Raw genomic sequence first — 18,535 nt, 5'->3', positions numbered from 1 at the left:
TTTAAAAGCTAATAATAGTTTGATGTTGCTCATTATTTCAAACGTGAAACAAGGTGGCAGAAAGTTAGTTTCATACCTTAGGCCGGGAACCAGAACCGGTCAAAGGAAGGGTGTTGGGCGCGTGGCTGCGTGCGCGGCGCGGGCGGCTCATCCCCTGGGTGCGCAGCCCCCTCAGCTCATGGCCCACGGTCGGATACTTCTGCTTCAGTAGCGACTAAAAGCTTTCATGAAGTCTTTTGCAATATTAACCTAGGCATCACTTCTGTAAACAGGGCTCTTATGCTGGCTGGCTCGCAGCCAGAACAAAAAAAAAAAAAAAAAAAAGAAAAAAGGGGGGGGCCGGGAGCAGAGAGGGGCCCGTGGGAAGGGGCTCTGAGATGCAAATCACGGTGGTGGTGCTCAGCACACTTTAATCCTTTGTCCACTTTAGCTGGGCGCAGATAATGCAACTAATTCAAGTGCTTGTCTCTCTGGTGTGAATTAGCTGGATGACGGCCTAAAACCTCTCCCCGGCAACAGCAAACCTGAAAAAAAAAAGGCAGAAGCACAGCTCCTCTCTGTTCCCAGCTGCCCTGTCCAACTCTTGAGTTTGTCCAGCAGAAGATTTCTGGCTCTCCTCACATCTCCGTGTGCGCCTGCTCGCTGGGGAGGACTCTCCAGTGGGGTTGCAGACCCCCAATGGCTTTTGTCCACCTTCTGCCCTTGGCTGCAGGACACCCTTTCTCCTGGGCAACCTGACCTGCACAGTCGCTGCAAGGACCCTGGAGATGTGCTGCCAAGTGCCACATGGCCTCCTCGCTGCCTTCTGCCTGCACAAAGGTAAAAGAACAAGTTTGTTCCAGTGCTGGCTCAGCCGGCTGTGCCACACCGAACAACGGCGGTGGCGAAAAACCTTGCTTTAACCCTTCCCAGGGAGCCCAGTTAGGATGGACAGTGCAAACGTGGAGGGTTGGTGTGTGCCTTCATGCTCCTGTGGGCTTGATGTTCTCAGGAAACCTGCTCCTGGTGTCGTGCGGTGAACATGAGGAACCAAGCACACCTGTGAAATGCAGGCAGGTTTTCACACACACGTGACTGTCCTGTCGGACACTCCTGGTCGGGAGTAGGACTGAAGTTCACAGCAAGAGCCACACCTGGGTGCTGACTGCAAACAGTGCTTCTCTTGGGAGCGGATGAACTGGTGCAAAGGTGCTTCCCTCTACCAGCCCGTGCAAGGCCTGGATGGGACAAGGGGCAGCACACTGCTGGTTTTGGTCCTCTTTTACCCTCTGCCAGTTGCTGCCTGCTGTGATGAGTTCATTTTCTCTCGTTCAGGTCTGAATGTTTCTTCTTTTCCCAGTGACCCCCAAGACACCAGTATTCAGGCCACCTTGGATTCCCCTCATAGCTGTCGTTTACGACAGCAGACCAGGAGCTGTGATTCTCCCTGCTTCTTCTGTGCCTCAGTTTCCCTCAGATGTGCTGGGGGTCAGTCAGCTGCTGGAGGGTTGCTGGCTGCTCCCTGCAAAGGCAGGCAGGCCTTTATGCTGAGAAACACAAGGACATTTGTGGAGCTCACCTCCTAGGAAGAGGTTTATGTTTAGCCTGCAAATGATGATGGTATCTGTATATTGTGCTCAGGAAGAGCTTGTAGCTGGTGGGTACCTCAGTGGGGAGAAAAGCAGCCCATTTCTCCTCTCCAGCCCAGCAGCAGAGTCCAGTGGGGAAGTCAGGAGTGTGGCTGGATGGGGGGACACAGAAGCTCTGTCCCCAGCGATGAGGCTGGGAAGGGTGTCCAAAGACTGGATGATCCCTGCAGCTTGGGACCATTGGGATGGAAATGGAGAAGAAAGTTTGTTCCTCATGGTACCTTAGGTCTCTGCACCCTGCTGTATGTTGAAGCAGCATCCTCCTGCCGCCCCAGCTCAGCCCCGGTGTGTGCTGGACGTGTAGTTTATGAATGTGTAGAACAGGCTGCGTGCACAGAAGTGAGATGTTTACTGTAAACCAAACTGCTTTTTGGGGACACTCAGTATCTGTTGGCGGTGGGAAAGCCAAGCACTTCTCTTGGTAAATACCTTTATAAGTGACTTTTCATCCTGAGATGTACCTTTTCATCCTGAGATCTTGGGTTGCTTTGCTGTCCTCTCCCAGGTGGACTATATTATATCCCAGCTGAGTTCTCCAAGGTCACCCAACAAGTTGACAGCACAGAATACAGATCTAGCTCCAGTTAAAGCCTTGGCCCAAGTGGTGCAGCCTGGTCCAAAGCTTCTGTCTGTGGGATGCCACTTGTCAGCAGCCACCCACAGCCCTTAAGGGACAGGCAGATGCCTGGGGCACAGTGGAGGTGGCTGCATGTCCCCTGCTCTGTGCACATCCTTACTGGCACGTTATGGCTCCGGTCCCAAGCTCAGGAGCCTCAGCAGCAGTTTTGGGGCAGACCATGAGCTTGGAAAAAATAAAGTGCAAATGCCTCAGAGCTCGCAAATCACTTTTGAGAAAAACTGGTTGAATTTATTCCAGAGATCCAGATTAGCAAATCGTCTGACATTGAACCTTGCAGAGGAAGTGGAAGTGGTGTTTGCTTCTGGGTTTTGGGTTTTTTTTTAAAAGCAAGGGAAACTAAGCAACATCTCAGCTGTGGGACTGCAGAGCAGTTTGGGGCAGGGAGCTATTTCAGCCCCAGGTTTGGTCCCACTGTCCTGCTCCAGCGGGCTCCTCCCGAGGGCTGTGGGAGCACCCAAATGAAACTCCTGCTCTGATCCTTCCCTTCAACCCAGACAGACCCAGCAGAAACCAAGCTCTCCAAGCACCTGGAAACAGATTCCTGGCCTGAGACTGAGGCAGGGACAGGATCCAAACAGCCCTTGTAAAACCCTGGGGACCAGCTCTGTTCCAGGGATGGAGGCAAAACCCTGGGAACCAGGACTGTTCCAGGGATGGAGGAAGTGCTGGTTTATCATGAGTTTTCCAAGCAGTTCCCAGAGCATTGCTCCCACATCCTCCCTCTGCAAAGGGCATCAGGGTCCTGCCTGCTCTAATAGGTCTTAATTAGCCTGACCAGCCTCATCTGGGCCTCCTCCCACTCCCCCTCCCACCCATTTGTTCCCCAGCTGCATTTAAGCCCCGTTCCTTGCCAATATCAGTCTTTGGTTTGTCTTGCTGCTGTTTTCTGCTTTCCTTTGTTGACTTCGGATCTGCCTGGCTGCTTTGTGCCCATTAATCACCAGTAATGTGAGTGTAACACCAGGTGAGACATCCCACCTTTGGGTCCAGATTTAATGACTGTTTGTCAGTGGTGGGGATAACACTGCTTGGCGTGGAGATGGGAAATGGGGGATGAGGAAGCAGCTGGCACCAGAGCGTGCACTGACAGCTCCCATCAGCTCGCAGGAATCCAGCAAGATGTGGCTTGTCCCTGCTCTTTACCCTGGTGGCAATTCTCTGGCTGGTGGGTGATTGCAGGCTGTTTATGTGCAAGCTGGCCCTTGCCCTCCTGACGGCTGCCATCCTCCCTGGTGGCTCTCTGTGACTTTCCTGGAGCCTGTGCTTTGTGCAGTAGGTGGGCAGGTCGGTGCCAAGAAGGGCAGTTCTCTCTGAGGCAACAGGGATGGCTCTGGAGATGAGTCTGAGATTTACACGTGCTTGTGTAAATTCACACTGGAGGTGGCTTTGGAAGCTGCTCTGGCTCACGCTGGGTGACACCCTGAGCTGCCACGTTGCCCCTGGGAGCGGGCAGAGATGGGGACAGATGCTGACACAGGGCTACCCAAAGAGATGGAGACCTTTGCTAGGAACCCGTGTGGTGTTACTGAGGATGTCTGGAAGCTGCTGGTGTTTTTCTTCCAGCAATTTCCTGCATTTGTGAAGGTGAGGAGGGCGGTGTGTTCCCTGAAAAGCAGGGCTTTTGAAAAAATTGAGTTACCTTGTCACTAGCTGTGTGAAAACTCCAACCAGTAGACAAGGACGTGGCACAGGGCTGTGTAGCTCGTGTGGGTGAGAGTGTAACCCTGCTGCAGCCCATCTCTCCCATGGATTGACATCTGGGGACCCTGAGCAGTGGTGATGATGATTTTTCTATCTAGAAGATCTTATCTTTCAAACTCTTAATTTTGATTCACATTGGCTTTTATTAATGGGGAATAGGGACTTAGTGGGAGAAGGATCAAGAGAAGTATTTCCCTGCTGGATCCTTGGGGCAGGTGGACATGCTTGGTTGCCCCAAACAGTTTTCCTCATTTTTAGCCATTGTTATTTGAATTCATCAAGATCACTGGTGCGTGTTTTCCTGGCTGTGCTGAAGGACCAGCTGCCCAGGTCCTTCTAAATCATGTCCTGAGCTAAATCACAGGTGGAAGGTGCTTACTCTTCCCAAGGATTTTCTTGCTGACACAGAGACCAGCTGTGCTCTCAGACCACCGAGGGTCTGTTTGAGACCCATGAGACTTGCGAACTCCTTGCACTTCAGTCTGATGATGGACTTGTATCAGACTCGCAGCTGCTAAAGTCTGGGGAACCCCTAGGAGGGATGGAGGCCTCTAATAGGAAATATTGCCAGAAGGTCAAATTTTGATGCCTTTGCTCATCTGGTACATCACAGTCTGAAGGCAATTGTTTGGGGATTGCAGCTCCTTCTTTACTGTGGTTTGGAGAAACCAATGTGTTTCTCCAGCCCTGGAAGGGAGAGAGGGTACACGGGTGTTATTTTCCATATGAAAGTTGGGTTAAACCTTCGGTGACTGCCTCAAAACCAGATGTAGGTGGAAGGACGTGGCTGAGGTCCTTATTTACCAAACAGGTTAGTAAGTTGGGTTGAAAATATCCGCAGGCTTTCTGTCTGCAAATAGATCTGGCTTGATTACTTAGTTCTGGGTGAAGGTGGGTGGGTAAGTGACGAACTGACCTTCGTCTTTATGTGAGAGCCTGAGGCAGAGCAGAAGACCGTACGTGTTGTGCAAGACTCGTTTATGGCTGTGGCCAGACCTCTGCACCGCGGGGTTTCACCCTCCCAGAGATGTGTGGGGAGGAGAAACACAGCAGCAGTTTTCTGCTGCTTTTTGCTGGAGCCTCAGGCCAAGCAGTCGGATGCTGACAGATGCCTTGATGCTGCTAAACCCCTTTCCTATCCTTAATGTCAATTTGGGTTTCCTCTCTGTCCACGGACGTGAGCGGGCAGGCCAGAAACACAAATGAATTGTGCTCCAGGCAAAGCTGGCAGGGGCCAGCGGAGCTGCCGGCTGGGGTGACTAATGGGAGTGTTGTGGTGAGGTGAGCCCCAGCCCCAGGGAGCCAGGTGGCCCTCGACACAGTGTGGTGGCCAGGGTGGGCTCAGCCCTGGTGGGAGCGGGAGCCTTTCCTTCCTGAGGAAAGGGATGTGGGATTGGGGCTTTTCTACCCTTTCCAGTGAAGAAAAGGCCAATAAAGGGGTTTTAAAGTAGCTCTGCTGCAGCTCAGAGGTGTGCACTACTTATCTGTGATTGCGTGATTTGTTTGACTCTGTGGCTATCAGAAAATCTCAGTGATGTTTCATTACTCATCTTCCTCCCAAGCACCTGGCAAAGACACCTGGGGAATTTATTTATTAGTTGCCTCTGGGGGGTAGGAGGGACCAAATCCTGCCGTGGGCAGGTACTGAGTCCCTTGGATGGTTTTGTGTTGCTGCCTTGGTGGTGACAGAGCCCCTCGCCCACAGAAGCTGCTTGTCCCTGGGGAGGTGTCTTCACTGGGCATCACACACCTTCTCAGGGCAGCAGGGTTTGGAGGCAGCCTGGGGTGCTCTGACAAATCCAGCCAAGGGCTAGGACCTTAACTCTCTGTTAGGCCAGTTCCACTGCAAACCATCCCACTTTGTCCCTTCTCCTTCTGCAACAGATTGAGAGCAGCCTGAGTTTTGGCAACAGGGAGAGCTGAGCTTTGGGCTGGCAGCAGCAGGACCTGCTTAGTAAGAGGTGGTGCACAGGGTCCATTTTTATTCTGGGCAAGGTAACACATTCGGTGTTGCTGCCCATCCTGCTCAACCTCTCACGATGCTGGGGCATCGCCTCTCTTTTCTGCAGCCAGAAGTAAAGAAATGATTTTTCAAAGGAGTTAAGTGTGTTGCACAGCTTTGGATGGGAAAGTGAGGGATGGTACAAAGGCCTGGTGGCTCTGGCTTGTGCTTTCTGCAGAAACTGCTGAGTGACACTTGTGTCTGCTGCAGGCAGATGAGAGAGGAACCTGGCAGACCTGGAGCTGGTTAAAGGTCCTTCCAGCCTTATAGGATAGTCCTGAAGTGGGAGAGCAGGGAGGTTATGGCTGCAGGCCTGAAATGCCAGCTGTAATTTGAATTTCTGTGGACAAGTCCTACCTTGTGAACATGAAGTAGGATGCATGTGGCATCAGCAGTGCCAGCCCCACGGTTTCCACCTCTGCCTGAGACGCTGCCGGCGCTTGAGCCTGGCTTTGCTTTGGGCAGGTTCACTGGCAGCCCAGACCTGCAGCCAGGTCTGGCATGGAGATATGGGGAGTCGTCAAGATTTTTAAATTACTGTCTTAAATGGACCTATGCTACCTCAATGACTTGGCTCAGCCATGGTTTCTGCCCACCCTACGGGGGGAGAGTTTCATCTTTTTCCACTGCATTGGTGTTAAATCCTGATCTGGGGACGTGCCAACCCCCTCCCTGCTCTGGTGCTTTCGGGTGGATGAAGAGGAGGCATCGTGCCTGCGGGGCAGCCTGTAGAGCAGCAGCCACTTGTCGCCAAAAGTAAGACTAAATTGATCCAAATTTTCCCATTCTTCACTTAGGTCTTTGTTCCTCCTCCTTTTCCCCCCATGTTGGGCCTGAACTGCTGATGTTATCCCACTCTGAGCATCACCAAAGCTTGACTGTCTGGTTTCTCTCTTTGTCTCCCCGCTGCTTGTCCATCTGTTGGTACCTCAGTGTTTCATGCATTTCTGAGTTGTGATGCTCTGTAAAGAAACTAAACCTCAGCTAATCCACTGCTCTCGCTAAAGACACAAACCTGGGGAAGGCTGGCAGCTTTTGGGATGGAGGGAATAGAACAATTATTTAAAACACCCTCTGGGGCCTCTGGGCTAATGCCACAAGCCCAGGGCAATCTCTTGCCCAGCAGCCAGTTGCAGGCTCAGAACACAAGGGGAAGCCAGCTTTTTTCTTGTGTTCATTCTGGTTTTGTCTTGTTGATGGCAAGAACCTTGTGTCTTTGGTCTTGTGGGGGAAGTAGAGAGCTCTTTGCAAGCTCCTGCAGATGTTCAGCGCGGGCCTTTTGTGGTGGAGGAAGGGGCAAAGCTGCCTGGAAGGGTCAGACCATTCTGCTGCGTCTGCTGGTCCAGAGTTGAGTAGGGGTTTAGCAAATGAAAGCTAAACAAAAACAAAAATCCTCTTCATTTCTTAACTACTCACGTTAAATGCCTGTGTTAATGTTCTACTTGCTTGTGGCTCTCAGTGGAAATAGTAAAGATAAATGTAAACGTTTAGATTCTTTTGTATAACAGAAAACTGGAAACATGCTTCAGTTTGCCTTTTTCTCTGATACCAACCTAGGGCTCCAAACTCTAATTATATTCTGCTTTTGGCAAATCATTGTTATAAATGGAGCCAGACACAGGTACCCAATTTACACATTTCTTTCCCCAGAACACAGCATTTGTGTGGTAAGGTGGCAGACGGATGCAGAGAAAGCAGCAGGCTGCACTTTGTTCAAACTTTTCAAACCCATTTCAGAACCTTTATTGGAAAAACAAACAAACAAACAAAAAAATTAATCACAGCATCTCAACTGTTATTCAAACACATTTAATAAACAAAGATAAACAGTAGCAAAGGGCACTGACACGTGACAAACTGTACAAAACCTCCGGGTTTGAGGACAAACCCACGGGGAGGAGCCCACGGCCCAGCTGTGGGGCTGGGGAGCTGCTCCGTCCCACCGCCCTGCAGCGAACCCTGCCCCCTTTGCCTCAGCCCACTCAGTCACCCCTGAGAAAAATCCATTTTTTATTTATTTTTTTTCTAAAAATGTGCAGAAACAAAGACACTTTAAGAAGTTATTTCCAGTCTTGCCATAATGGAACAATTTAGGCCACTGGGAAAAGTTTAAAAAAACCCAAAGTGTCATACTCTCTGTTCCCAGGATTAATGCTATAAAGTGAACCTTCCCAAGAGGCACAAGCACTCTTGGATATCCAGTAGATCTACCCCTGCTCACCTACCCTACTCACCACAACATGCTACCTTTTTTTTTTTTAGAGTGAATGGGACAAATTTCATCCTAATTCAGTGCTAATTTTGATATAGTTGTGACTGAGTGAAAGGCAATGGAAGGAAAGCCCTGTCTTGAGCACAGAAGGGATGCAACTGGTGCATAATGCTGAGACCAGCCTTGGTCTAAGGGTAGAGGTGACGTAGCAAAGACAGGAATGGAGAAATCCTCCAGTGGGAATGTACCTGCTCTGGAAGGACTGCATGCCTGGTCCTAAATATGGCCCAAGAACTCGAGCATCTGGTGCCCATGATTGGTTTTCTAACATAAATTTGTTCTGTTGAACTCGAAGATCCTGTGATCGAACCCAAAGGGTCTTCAACCCCCCACCAGCATGTTGTGGCTGCAGAGCACTGAGGTGTGGGGGGGAAACCAAGATGCAACTCTGATAGTTGTTCTTGTGCACGTGAGTTAAACTGCTGTTCCTCTGGTGATGGCCGTGTTCAGGTGCTCTGTGGCTCAGAGGGGAGAGCAATGATGTAACTCTTGCATCAGGCAATCCTCCGGGTGGGCTTCACCACGCATGGCATTTTTGGTGATACAAAAAAAAGCAACGAGGTATTGTTTTTATCTATTTGAGCTGTACTGGACAGAAAGTCTCCCTTTGCAACTAGTGTTGCTTTTGGGCTCCACGGTGTGAACAGCAAGGTGCTCAGCTGGCATCGATGTGACAAAAGCAGCTCGACCAGTTCCTGTTGCCTTTAGTTTCATATTTCTTGACCAGTTCCCAGAAATTCCCTCCTCTGAGGAAGGGAAAGATGACAGATGAGTGATAAAGGGGCTTTTTAGGCTGCTAACTTGCATACATGCGCTTCTGGATTTCTTAGCTGCGAGCACAGACGGACAATGACCGAGGCTACAAGATACCGACAGAGGAGAGATATCTATACACATCACAGTGTTATTTAGGCCCAGCCAAGGCATACGGTCTAATCACACCAACACCATCTCACCACGTTATAAAGAGGGAAGATGGAGGGAAGAAGAAGAGCTGGGTTCTTCAGCGTGATGGCAAGCCAGCTGCGTTTCAACAGCCTGGAACTGACACAACGTGAATTCAAAGACATTTGGCACGGTCCGTTGTCACCAGGATTAAACTAGCACAGATAGTTAACCAGTCATTCTTGAGAATGAGGCAAAGCCTCCACCAGAGGAGGTACGTTGGCAAAGCAGGATGGAAGAGGACAGGCAAGAGTAGGTACAGAAGGAGAGAAGAGGCAGAGAGTGCAGCAGCGTCGCTCAGTGTCTTTGCTGCACATATTGTTTGCTGAACCGGTTGTTGGACCATCACTAATCTTCTGCTGCTGTGAGGCCCTGTCAGTGACAAGTGACAAGATGGGAAACCTGCCTAATTCTACCTCAAAACTTCAAGGAGACCACAGGTAGCTGAAGTCCTGCAGAAAGGAGCCCAACTCCTCAGTCCAGGTGAGGAATTTTCTGATACCTCCTTGAGAAACATCTGCTCTGAGCTTGTCAATGTCTGTGAATTCCAGCATCTCTGAAGCTTTGCGTTTAATGTCAGTTTGGGACTTGACTCAAAAAAGATCCAAGTGCCTGGACATTTGGGCTACAAAGAACAAAGCCAGGATGAAAAGGGGAAAAACATGCAGCAAATTCCTAAGAAATTCCATTTACCGGACTAGGAGGGACATGCCCTTGGTTAGGGATGGCACAGATTGACAGAGGGGAACCAGTGACTGCAGTTTGGCTAAGATCAGAATTCAAGAGAGGCACAAACGAACATTTTGCACATCCATCCAAGGCATTCCAAAAAAAAAAAAAAGAAAGAAAAAAAGTCACAGAAGTCGACACATCACTTTGGACAAGAAACATTACAACAGTTTGGCAACTTTTCACCAAACCCCCCCCACCCCAACTCCGTGATGCCCCTCTGTAATTTGAGGTGATCTCTTAAAGGTGGGGATGTGAGGGGGCTGCAGAGAAATCACTGCGTGTAAAGAAGGGGATCTCCTCCGCAAAGGATCTCATGGGTTAAAACAAACCTACCTGCTTGCTACAGTACAAAAGAAATTCTGCCTGAAGCCCTCCCTTGGCAAGAAGGAAGGAGACAGAGAGCCCACGCTGCTGGAGACAAACAAGGCAAAGCTGAACTTGGCAGCAACGAGTCCCTAACCTTGTGACTTTGCACCAGGCTAAGATATGGCTGTGGCAGGGTACTGGAGGGGAAGATGTCACCACTCTTCTTCAGTAGAGAAGGATGAAAGACAGAACTATCACTCTCTGGCTATTCTGGGTGAAGACGGGTCTCTCTTTACGCATGCAAAGTAATGGGCTTTGGAAAATGCCAGGAGCCCCTATGTAATAGTGTTAACAGTGAGACCCACGTTAGATGGACACACAACTCCCCTCCCCTTTGTCTCTAAACTCAGCTTGTGGGAATTGAACAAGGAACAAATACAAAGCAAGAATGGAAAAGTTTGGGTGGGTATTTTTACGAGTGGTTGTTTCGTTCCTTCTTTGAAAGCCCTGTTCTTCTGATTTGGGGGGGGGCTGGCTGATCAGGAAGGGGGAGTGTTGCAAGGTCCCTGCGCTTTTCTGGTGGCCGGCCTGGGTGCAAGAAATGGCACAGCTCAAATCCAGATCTTCCCACCTACGCCAGCCTGCAGAAGGTGGGACTGATCACAAGGGCCCGTGGACCTGAGCAACCTTCGCAAAGGCTCCGACTGGGAATCCGGCCCAGCCATCGTTGGAAAAATTCAATACAGCGCTGGCCAAGAAAGTAAAACAAAATACTTGTGGAAAGGATCATCCAACTGGAAGAGCCTTTTCCTTCCTTGGTTTCCAGGGTAAGAGGGAAGCCTTTGGTTATGACCGGAATTATTTGCCATTGGCAGGACAGGCTCGGCTTTGCTTTGCATTAGCTTGGTTACTGTACAAGGGCAAGGCTGCACTGCGGAGAGATGCTCTGCCCGGCCAGACTGCCCTCTTGACATCTGGGAGTTTGAACAGAGTGGACACTTGAATTACATCCGGGATCCTCGCTCTTGAAGAATCTGAAAAAGAACAGAGCTGCTATAAATACCTTGGACAAGTTTAGAGGCAAAAGTTCACGTTTAGAGTCCTTCTCTTTTTGCGCAGAAAGGAAAGATGGACTAAGGTGAGAGCAGCTGGCTGGCTTCCATGCTACCAGAACAAATGACAGGCTTGAGTGAGCCCTTTCTCTAGAAATCATACTTAGCTGCCTGCCAGGAGTTAAGAATGTCACTTTTGTTGCTATCCTGAGGAAAAAAAAAGAGTAGACTGGAAGAGGAAAAAACCCTCCTTGTCTCTCGCTGCAACATCCCTCACACAAAACATGACCCATCTCAAAGTTCTTTGCTGTTCTGTCCCCCTTCTTCAAGCCTCTTGTTTTCCTCCAATTTTTTTTTGTCTTAATTTGAAACATACAAAGAGCCATAGCTCTTGGCCTGCAGCAAAACATGAAATCTTCCAAGAGGGAAAGATCCTGCACGCAGGAAAAAATGGGAAAGCTGGTACATGGAACTGCTACTGCAAACTATGGATCCGCTAGTGTAGGAAGGGATTTTTCTTCACAAAAGGGAATTCAAGTCGACGCATCTGAGCAGATGCCTTACCTTTGCCTTCTCGCTGGGCTCCTTGACGATGCCGTTGGTAGAATTGTTGAGCTCCCTGGACACCACACAGAGGAATTCTGCCTGGTCCTCGTTTCCATAGTTATAGGAAGATCCAATGCTGATCAGCTGTGCAACAGGAGAAAGCCAAGGTAACTGTCAATAAGCCCTGACTTTTGCTCTATTCCTACAGTGGCTTTGTGAGGTACAGCTGTCCAGTGAGACCTGTTCTGGACCAGAAGTGTCTCCCCGTGGCCTCCCCTGTCCCAGACTTTCCCGTGTCTAAGGGACACAGCCGAGCTCCACAGCCCTCTAGTGGCACCTGCAGCCCAGCAAGAAATCTCAGCCTGAAGCTGTAACCCCGAACACAACAGAACATTTTTCAGTTACTGAGGGCAGAAAAAGGAAAAACATGTCAGATTTTGCAATATATAGTATCCAGCTAATTGAGACATGGGGCAGGCAGCATAGGCTTCCTGGTCCAGACCACGCTGGACTCTGCTCTCAGCTTGCCTTTTGACTTTGATGTGTAAAAACTAGAAAGGCAATTCTTTACCACAGACAGATGTTAGATTAACTAGGGCACATGTGGCAAACTGGCACCATTCTTTATGTAGATGCTGTCAAGATGGGGTTTGATATCTGTATAAATAGGATTATATTCTATTACTGTTGTGATGAGGGGTCTGGACTCGATCCAAGAAATCCCATCTGTCTCATTTATCATTATTACATTAAAAGGACATCCTGGAGTGCAGAGCTAATTTGTCATTTACAACTCAGTTCTGCTTTCCAGATAATAAATCTAAGTAATCTGAAGAAAGTGATGTGAATCTTATCCACTGTGTCTATCTAGGAAACTTTAATATGCAGTGTTCACCCTAACTTCTATGGATTTTAGAAAACCTAATGGATTTTAGAAGAGAGCGCTCTGTATTTATATATAAGACAGATGCAGTCAACAGCCTCCCTGGAGAGGTGACATTGAGATGGTGACAGTGTAGCTGCAGGATGACCTGGGGGGCTGTCACACCGACTGACCTCCAGGGCTGTTTTAAATGGGTTTTGATGTTTGCACTAAGGGCAAAAGATATACACAGGATTAAAAAAAATGGGGTTTTTTTGCTTTTGCTTTCCTGCTCCCTATCTTGACTGTTTAAGCTCTTGGATATTTCAGTACTGCTCTTTGTTCAACAAACACAAAGTATCTTTTGATAAAGGCAGCAGCTATCCAGACTACTGAGCTGTAGGTGGACAGGAGAATGGATTTCTGTTTAAAATAGCAAATTTCTATTCCATCCTTAATTTAAGCAGGACTGAATGGTACAAGGCAGAGAACCTGAAAGGCCACATGCTTTGAGAACCCAAGCCTGACAGACAGTAAGGCTGCAACAGCACCTACCACTTCTGCCTTTGCTGCAGGTTTCTGAACCAGTCTTTTTGGCGACTGGTTCCCAAGAGTGCATGAGGAAACTGCTCTGTTCCACCACTGGCACCCAGGCTAAGATTTAGCAATAGGCTCTCTCTGTCCCCAATATGCAGATCTGTTATCATCTTTCCTAACATGTCTCAGCATGCCAAGTGGTGTGATTTTGGGGAGGGTAGAAGCTGTGCTGGGTTGCACATCTGGGGAAAGACCTTGGCAACAGGCTGCAGCTACAACGTGCCTCCCAGCAGGGCCTGTGTCAGCATGGAATGTATCCTGTGCTGCACCACCACCACGTTCCTGCTCTGTGACTCAGTTTGGACCATCTCACAGCTGGAGGGAGACTCTGCTTGCTCTGTGAGGTCTAGCCCTGACCAAAGCATTGGTATCTATCTGTTCTTGCCGCTCCTGGGGGCGTTTGAGCTGAATGCAAGTACCAGGGGAGGGCAGGAACAGCTCTTGATGGTGGGAGGGTGCTGGAGTGGGATGTGCAGGAAATTTTCCTGGGGCTTGCAACGTATGGGAAGAAGGAGGCTGGCAGGGATCTTGGTGGTTTGTGCAAAGCACGACTAGGAAAAAGGAAAGGGTGCAGATTCCTGTGAAGGGCACTGCCTACAGCTTTTTGGTTTTGGGGATGTGTATGTGCATGTGTGAAAGGCAACATTTGTTAAGTAAATTTTTGGACAGCACAACCTGGGTGTTGGAGAACTGTGTTTCCATAAAGCAGCTTGTGGCTTCAGGTCACAGACTACAGAGTTTTGGGCTGCTTCTCCACTCGGCAATAGGAGTTTTCAGGCACTAGAGAACAGATATATATGAACAAGGGGTGCAAAGTGCCGTTGCTAATCCTGTGCCTCGCTTTGTGTCAGCACATTTCCCACAACATCCACTTCTACTGAAGCTGGACTAATTGGGAAGACAGCGGAGCTGTAATCCGCAGAGCCTATTCTGCAGTTTCTTAATATAGCCTTAACATGCAGGCCAGCTGGTTTCCAGTTCTCCATCCTCCTAAACAAGACAGACCGTATTTGATTCCAGACCAAATCTGGAACTAATGCCATATGCAACTTCAGTGACACCTAGCCCTGAAACTGGCTGTGCTGCAAAGGCATCTGCAGGAAGTGTATTTCTCATGTCACTCGGCACCTCTCTAGCAAATGCAGGAGTCATGGCTTTGAGCTTCCAGAAAAGTCATGCTGTAGGTTTTTTTTTCATGGCTCTATTAATTTTCCTGGCTAAAACTGTTGTACTAGGGCCTGGTTAAGTGATGAAATGCAGGAGAAAAGGAGAATTGCTCTGGGATTTGACAAGGATACAAGAAGTCCTGAGAGAAAATGAAATCTCTCTTGGCAGTTTGAGTGAATTCTGCTTTTCCCTGACAGTTATTTTACATAAGTGGGCTGCTGCTCAGCTCAGACTGCTTATTCAGAAGAGAATTCAGTGTGAAGCACAATTCCATAGCAAATGCTGCTTATTCCATATGCAGCTTCCAAAGGCATTCTGCCATTTTTGGGAAAAGGTACCTGTTCGAATTTCCACCCGTCGGACATAGTGGACACCATCTGTGTGAGCTCTTCCTCTTGGCACTGCAGGACTCTGTACACGTGCTTCACAGGTCCCTAAAGCACAGAGAATAAAAACAAGCATAAGTTTAGTAACTGTTAGACGAGTAACAAGCTAGGAAATTAATAAGCCTCTCCTGCTCTGTCGCCTTGTTATTTGAGGAAGTCTGAGCCCCACAGGCTTTCTGACTTCATCCTTCAGACCATCTAACTGATTCTAAAACAGGTACATACAGTTGTGACTCTTCTCTCCAAAGCCTTCTAGGTGTCTAAGGGCCAGTGAAAGCAAAATTTCTTTGGCTTTCAAAGCCATTTACTGCCCGTTGAAAACATTTCTCTTCTGAAATTGAATCTCCTGGGTGTGCTGTTATCAGCTGAGCAGCAATGGGGAAAATTGCCACAGAGACAGATATAAAGGGAAGAAAATGGTTTAGAGAAGGAAGAGTTAGAGCTATTCTTTACACACCAAAGCAGTATTGCTTTGCTTTATAACTACCCATCTCGGTTTCTGGCCCCTCTTGTTTGCTCCCTGTCTTTCCCTGCAGCACTAACAAGACGATTCAGTGTTCTGTGCTTATAAAACCATAATGGATAATCTTTCCTAGCTGTGCCTTGGGTTGACCTAAAAGCATTTTTCCCTGTTAAAGGTGACAGTTAAACCAAAGAACTGCCACTAGAAGTGTCTACAGCCACACGTGTCCCTCTACTGCACTAGAAAATGACCGACTTCGTAACGCAAACGTTGCTGGGCATTACTTGGGAGGTTCTGTTCTCGTTATCCCGTATCCGCTCCTTCACCAGCCGCACAAGGGATGCAATATTGTAAAACTCGGCTTCTTCCAGTACCCCTGGGAAAGGAATCAAAAGCAGAGAGGAATTCTGTTACTGTGCACAGGGTAGAATGAAGACGATTCTGCTACAAGGATGCAACACCTGCTCCTGCCTCCAAATCTAGCCCAGATGTGAGAAAATCCCCCGACGCTGAATAGGCCGTGCCATCCATCTCATGCTCCCAGGCTGGAAGCAAATCACCAACTAGTTGTCATCTGCTTTTGTGACTTAGAGGATTTTTAAGAAAGATTGTTCTCTTTTCCCAGGGATTATCAGAAACTTTGTGGCACAATCTCTATTTTGTTTGCACGTCTGTGTGGGGAGAGGAGATGTGCTAACAAAAACCTCTGAGCTAAGCAGAACAGCGATGACTTGTGTTGCAAGCCGCAGGCCTCTGCTTCCAGGAAGATATAGAACCTAATGATTTAATCCCTGCTAATGAGCATCCTTCTGAGAAGCTAATGGTACTAACTAGCAGCACTGCTGGGAAATGCAGCTTCTCACACCCCTACACATCACCGTGCCAGGAACCCTCTGCACTCAGGCAAGTTTCTGATGCTGGCTCGGGGTTACTGCTATCAAACAGCATTTGAAGTTCTCACCCTGTAATTTTCTCTCACCTTCTTCTGCAAGCTCCTTGTTTATGATGAGCTTCCCGTGTCGGAGGTAGTTCAGTATTGGACCAAAATAGGTGGGGTCTCTATCGATGAGATACGCCCCCGTCTCATCCTGTTGAGCGAGCAGAGGAATGAATCAGGGATGGTTAAATGGTAACAGGAAAAAAATAATTTCACTTTAAAGTAATAAATTGAACAGTTTCTCTCCGACAAAAAATAATTTCACTTTAAAGTAATAAATTTCTCTCTGAGAACCTGGATTCATTTTCCTGTGAAAGGTGTACTCCATATTTAAACCAACTTTTTTTTTTTTCTCTTCAATATCTGAATTCGGCTACAAATGCTGCAGCTCAGTAACGCTGGCAGATGCTTCAAATGAAGCACTTGGACACCCAGAGTTATACACCTGGAGAGAAAAGCAGGGTTTGGCAGTTTTTCTTCACTGCAAGGATAAAACCCAAAAGCTGGCAGCTGTGTTCTGTCTAAATTTGTTTTCCAGACAAGTTTAACTAGAAAAGTGTGAAGGAAAATTGGATCTCCAGTTCTAGCTCACAGCATATGATGGTTTAAATAGCGCTTTTTTTTCCCTCCTCCTTTCTGCTACTGAAAATGCACATTGCACTGCACCAGCCGTGTCTCTGGCAATTCAGCCACTGCCACCAAACAACCAACAACTCCCAACCAAAAGCATTTCTTGAGCTAGAGCCAAAGTAAATCTTTCATATCACTCCCTCAAGTCACTTTGAAGCAATGTATGTCTTGCCAATCAATCTGCTCTAAAGCAATAAAAAAACTGTGAAAAAACATTCTGAAGTGTCACCTCTTTGACTCGCTGACGCCAGTGACCACTGCTCTTTTGATCACAACCAGGATTTATCTTTTTGATTAAACTCTGAAGGGAGTGGCAATTCCCTGCTAATTCCCTCACTAATTCTCAGGCTGACCTACCCACAAAATATGTACAAAGTCTCCTGCAGCAAATCCTACAGAAAACCTGCAATTACAAGCATAACTGTTTGCAAAATCCTTCCGATAAACTGCAACGACTTCAAACCCATCCACCCCTGCAAGGAACGTGCACTGTCATCTTTTAGAACAGCAATGTGAAATATATTTTTTAAAAAACCCAACCAACATGCTTGGGGGGAGAAATTGTTAAAATTCCTGTTTCTAGGAAAGTTTTGTTCTAGTTCTCTCTCTGCTACGGCCACCTTGGGAAGGTGCTGGTTTGCTCCCCGAGGACAGCCCTGTCACCGGAGGGCACCGGTGGCTGCAGAACCCGGTTGTTACGGGCACCAGGGGACTCTAAGCCCCGTTCTTCGGGATGTGGCCAAAACTGTGCCCGTGCAATGGGACACGAGGGACCAGGAAACAGCGTGTGTCCCCGGGGAGCACGGGAGCGGGGCCGCTGTGGAGATCGGCCCTTCCACGCCACGGGGGCTGCGAGGGAGCAGCACCGGGGGGAGTTGGCCCCAGGGACACCAGCAGCTGGGGCTGTCACCCTGCCCGTCGGAGCGCTGCCCCCACGTTGACATTCGCTACCGCGGGGACTAAGGCGGCTCAAGGAGGGGCGGTCGCCGCCCGGGCTCAGGGCGTCGCCGTTCCCGGGGTTGGGGGGGGGATGGGGTGTAGAATCGTTACGGGCACCAGGGGACTCTAAGCCCCGTTCTTCGGGATGTGGCCAAAACTGTGCCCGTGCAATGGGACACGAGGGACCAGGAAACAGCGTGTGTCCCCGGGGAGCACGGGAGCGGGGCCGCTGTGGAGATCGGCCCTTCCACGCCACGGGGGCTGCGAGGGAGCAGCACCGGGGGGAGTTGGCCCCAGGGACACCAGCAGCTGGGGCTGTCACCCTGCCCGTCGGAGCGCTGCCCCCACGTTGACATTCGCTACCGCGGGGACTAAGGCGGCTCAAGGAGGGGCGGTCGCCGCCCGGGCTCGGGGCCTCGCCGTTCCTGGGGTTGGGGGGGGTGGTGGGTGTGGGGTGTAGAACCGGCCCCCGCCGCGGCCTCACCTTGTCGGAGCCGAGCTCGGGCCCGTCCTGGCAGCAGAGGCGGCACAAGAAGGACTTGGGCTCCCGGCACAGCGTCTGCCGGGTGCTCACGAAGTACGTGCCGCCCACGTTCAGGCGCACCCACTTGGAAGCGGCGGGCGGCCGGGCCGCGCCGGGGGGTGACAGGGCCCCACCGGAGCCCGCCGCCGTTCCGGCTGCCGCGCGGGGGCTGGGAGGTCCCGGCGTTCCCCCGGGGCCCGGGCTGGG

General features: G+C 49.5%; 1 protein-coding gene across 1 annotated transcript; it reads right to left on the bottom strand.

The window, feature by feature from the left end:
- Positions 1-7,687: 7,687 nt before the first annotated feature.
- KCTD2 (potassium channel tetramerization domain containing 2) lies at positions 7,688-18,508 on the bottom strand (the record flags this gene model as incomplete). Its single annotated transcript, XM_014949992.1, has 6 exons — positions 7,688-11,260; positions 11,843-11,968; positions 14,789-14,884; positions 15,584-15,675; positions 16,279-16,387; positions 18,290-18,508. Coding segments are annotated over 6 exons (672 nt in total), but the record flags the coding sequence as incomplete, so codon positions are not given.
- Between the last annotated feature and the right edge of the window lie 27 nt (positions 18,509-18,535).

Source organism: Calidris pugnax, unplaced genomic scaffold, assembly GCF_001431845.1.
Source record: "Calidris pugnax isolate Ruff unplaced genomic scaffold, ASM143184v1 scaffold9, whole genome shotgun sequence".
Taxonomy (NCBI): Eukaryota; Metazoa; Chordata; class Aves; order Charadriiformes; family Scolopacidae; genus Calidris; species Calidris pugnax.
Note: the sequence above shows the minus strand (reverse complement) of the source record. Positions and strands in the feature narration are given on the sequence as shown.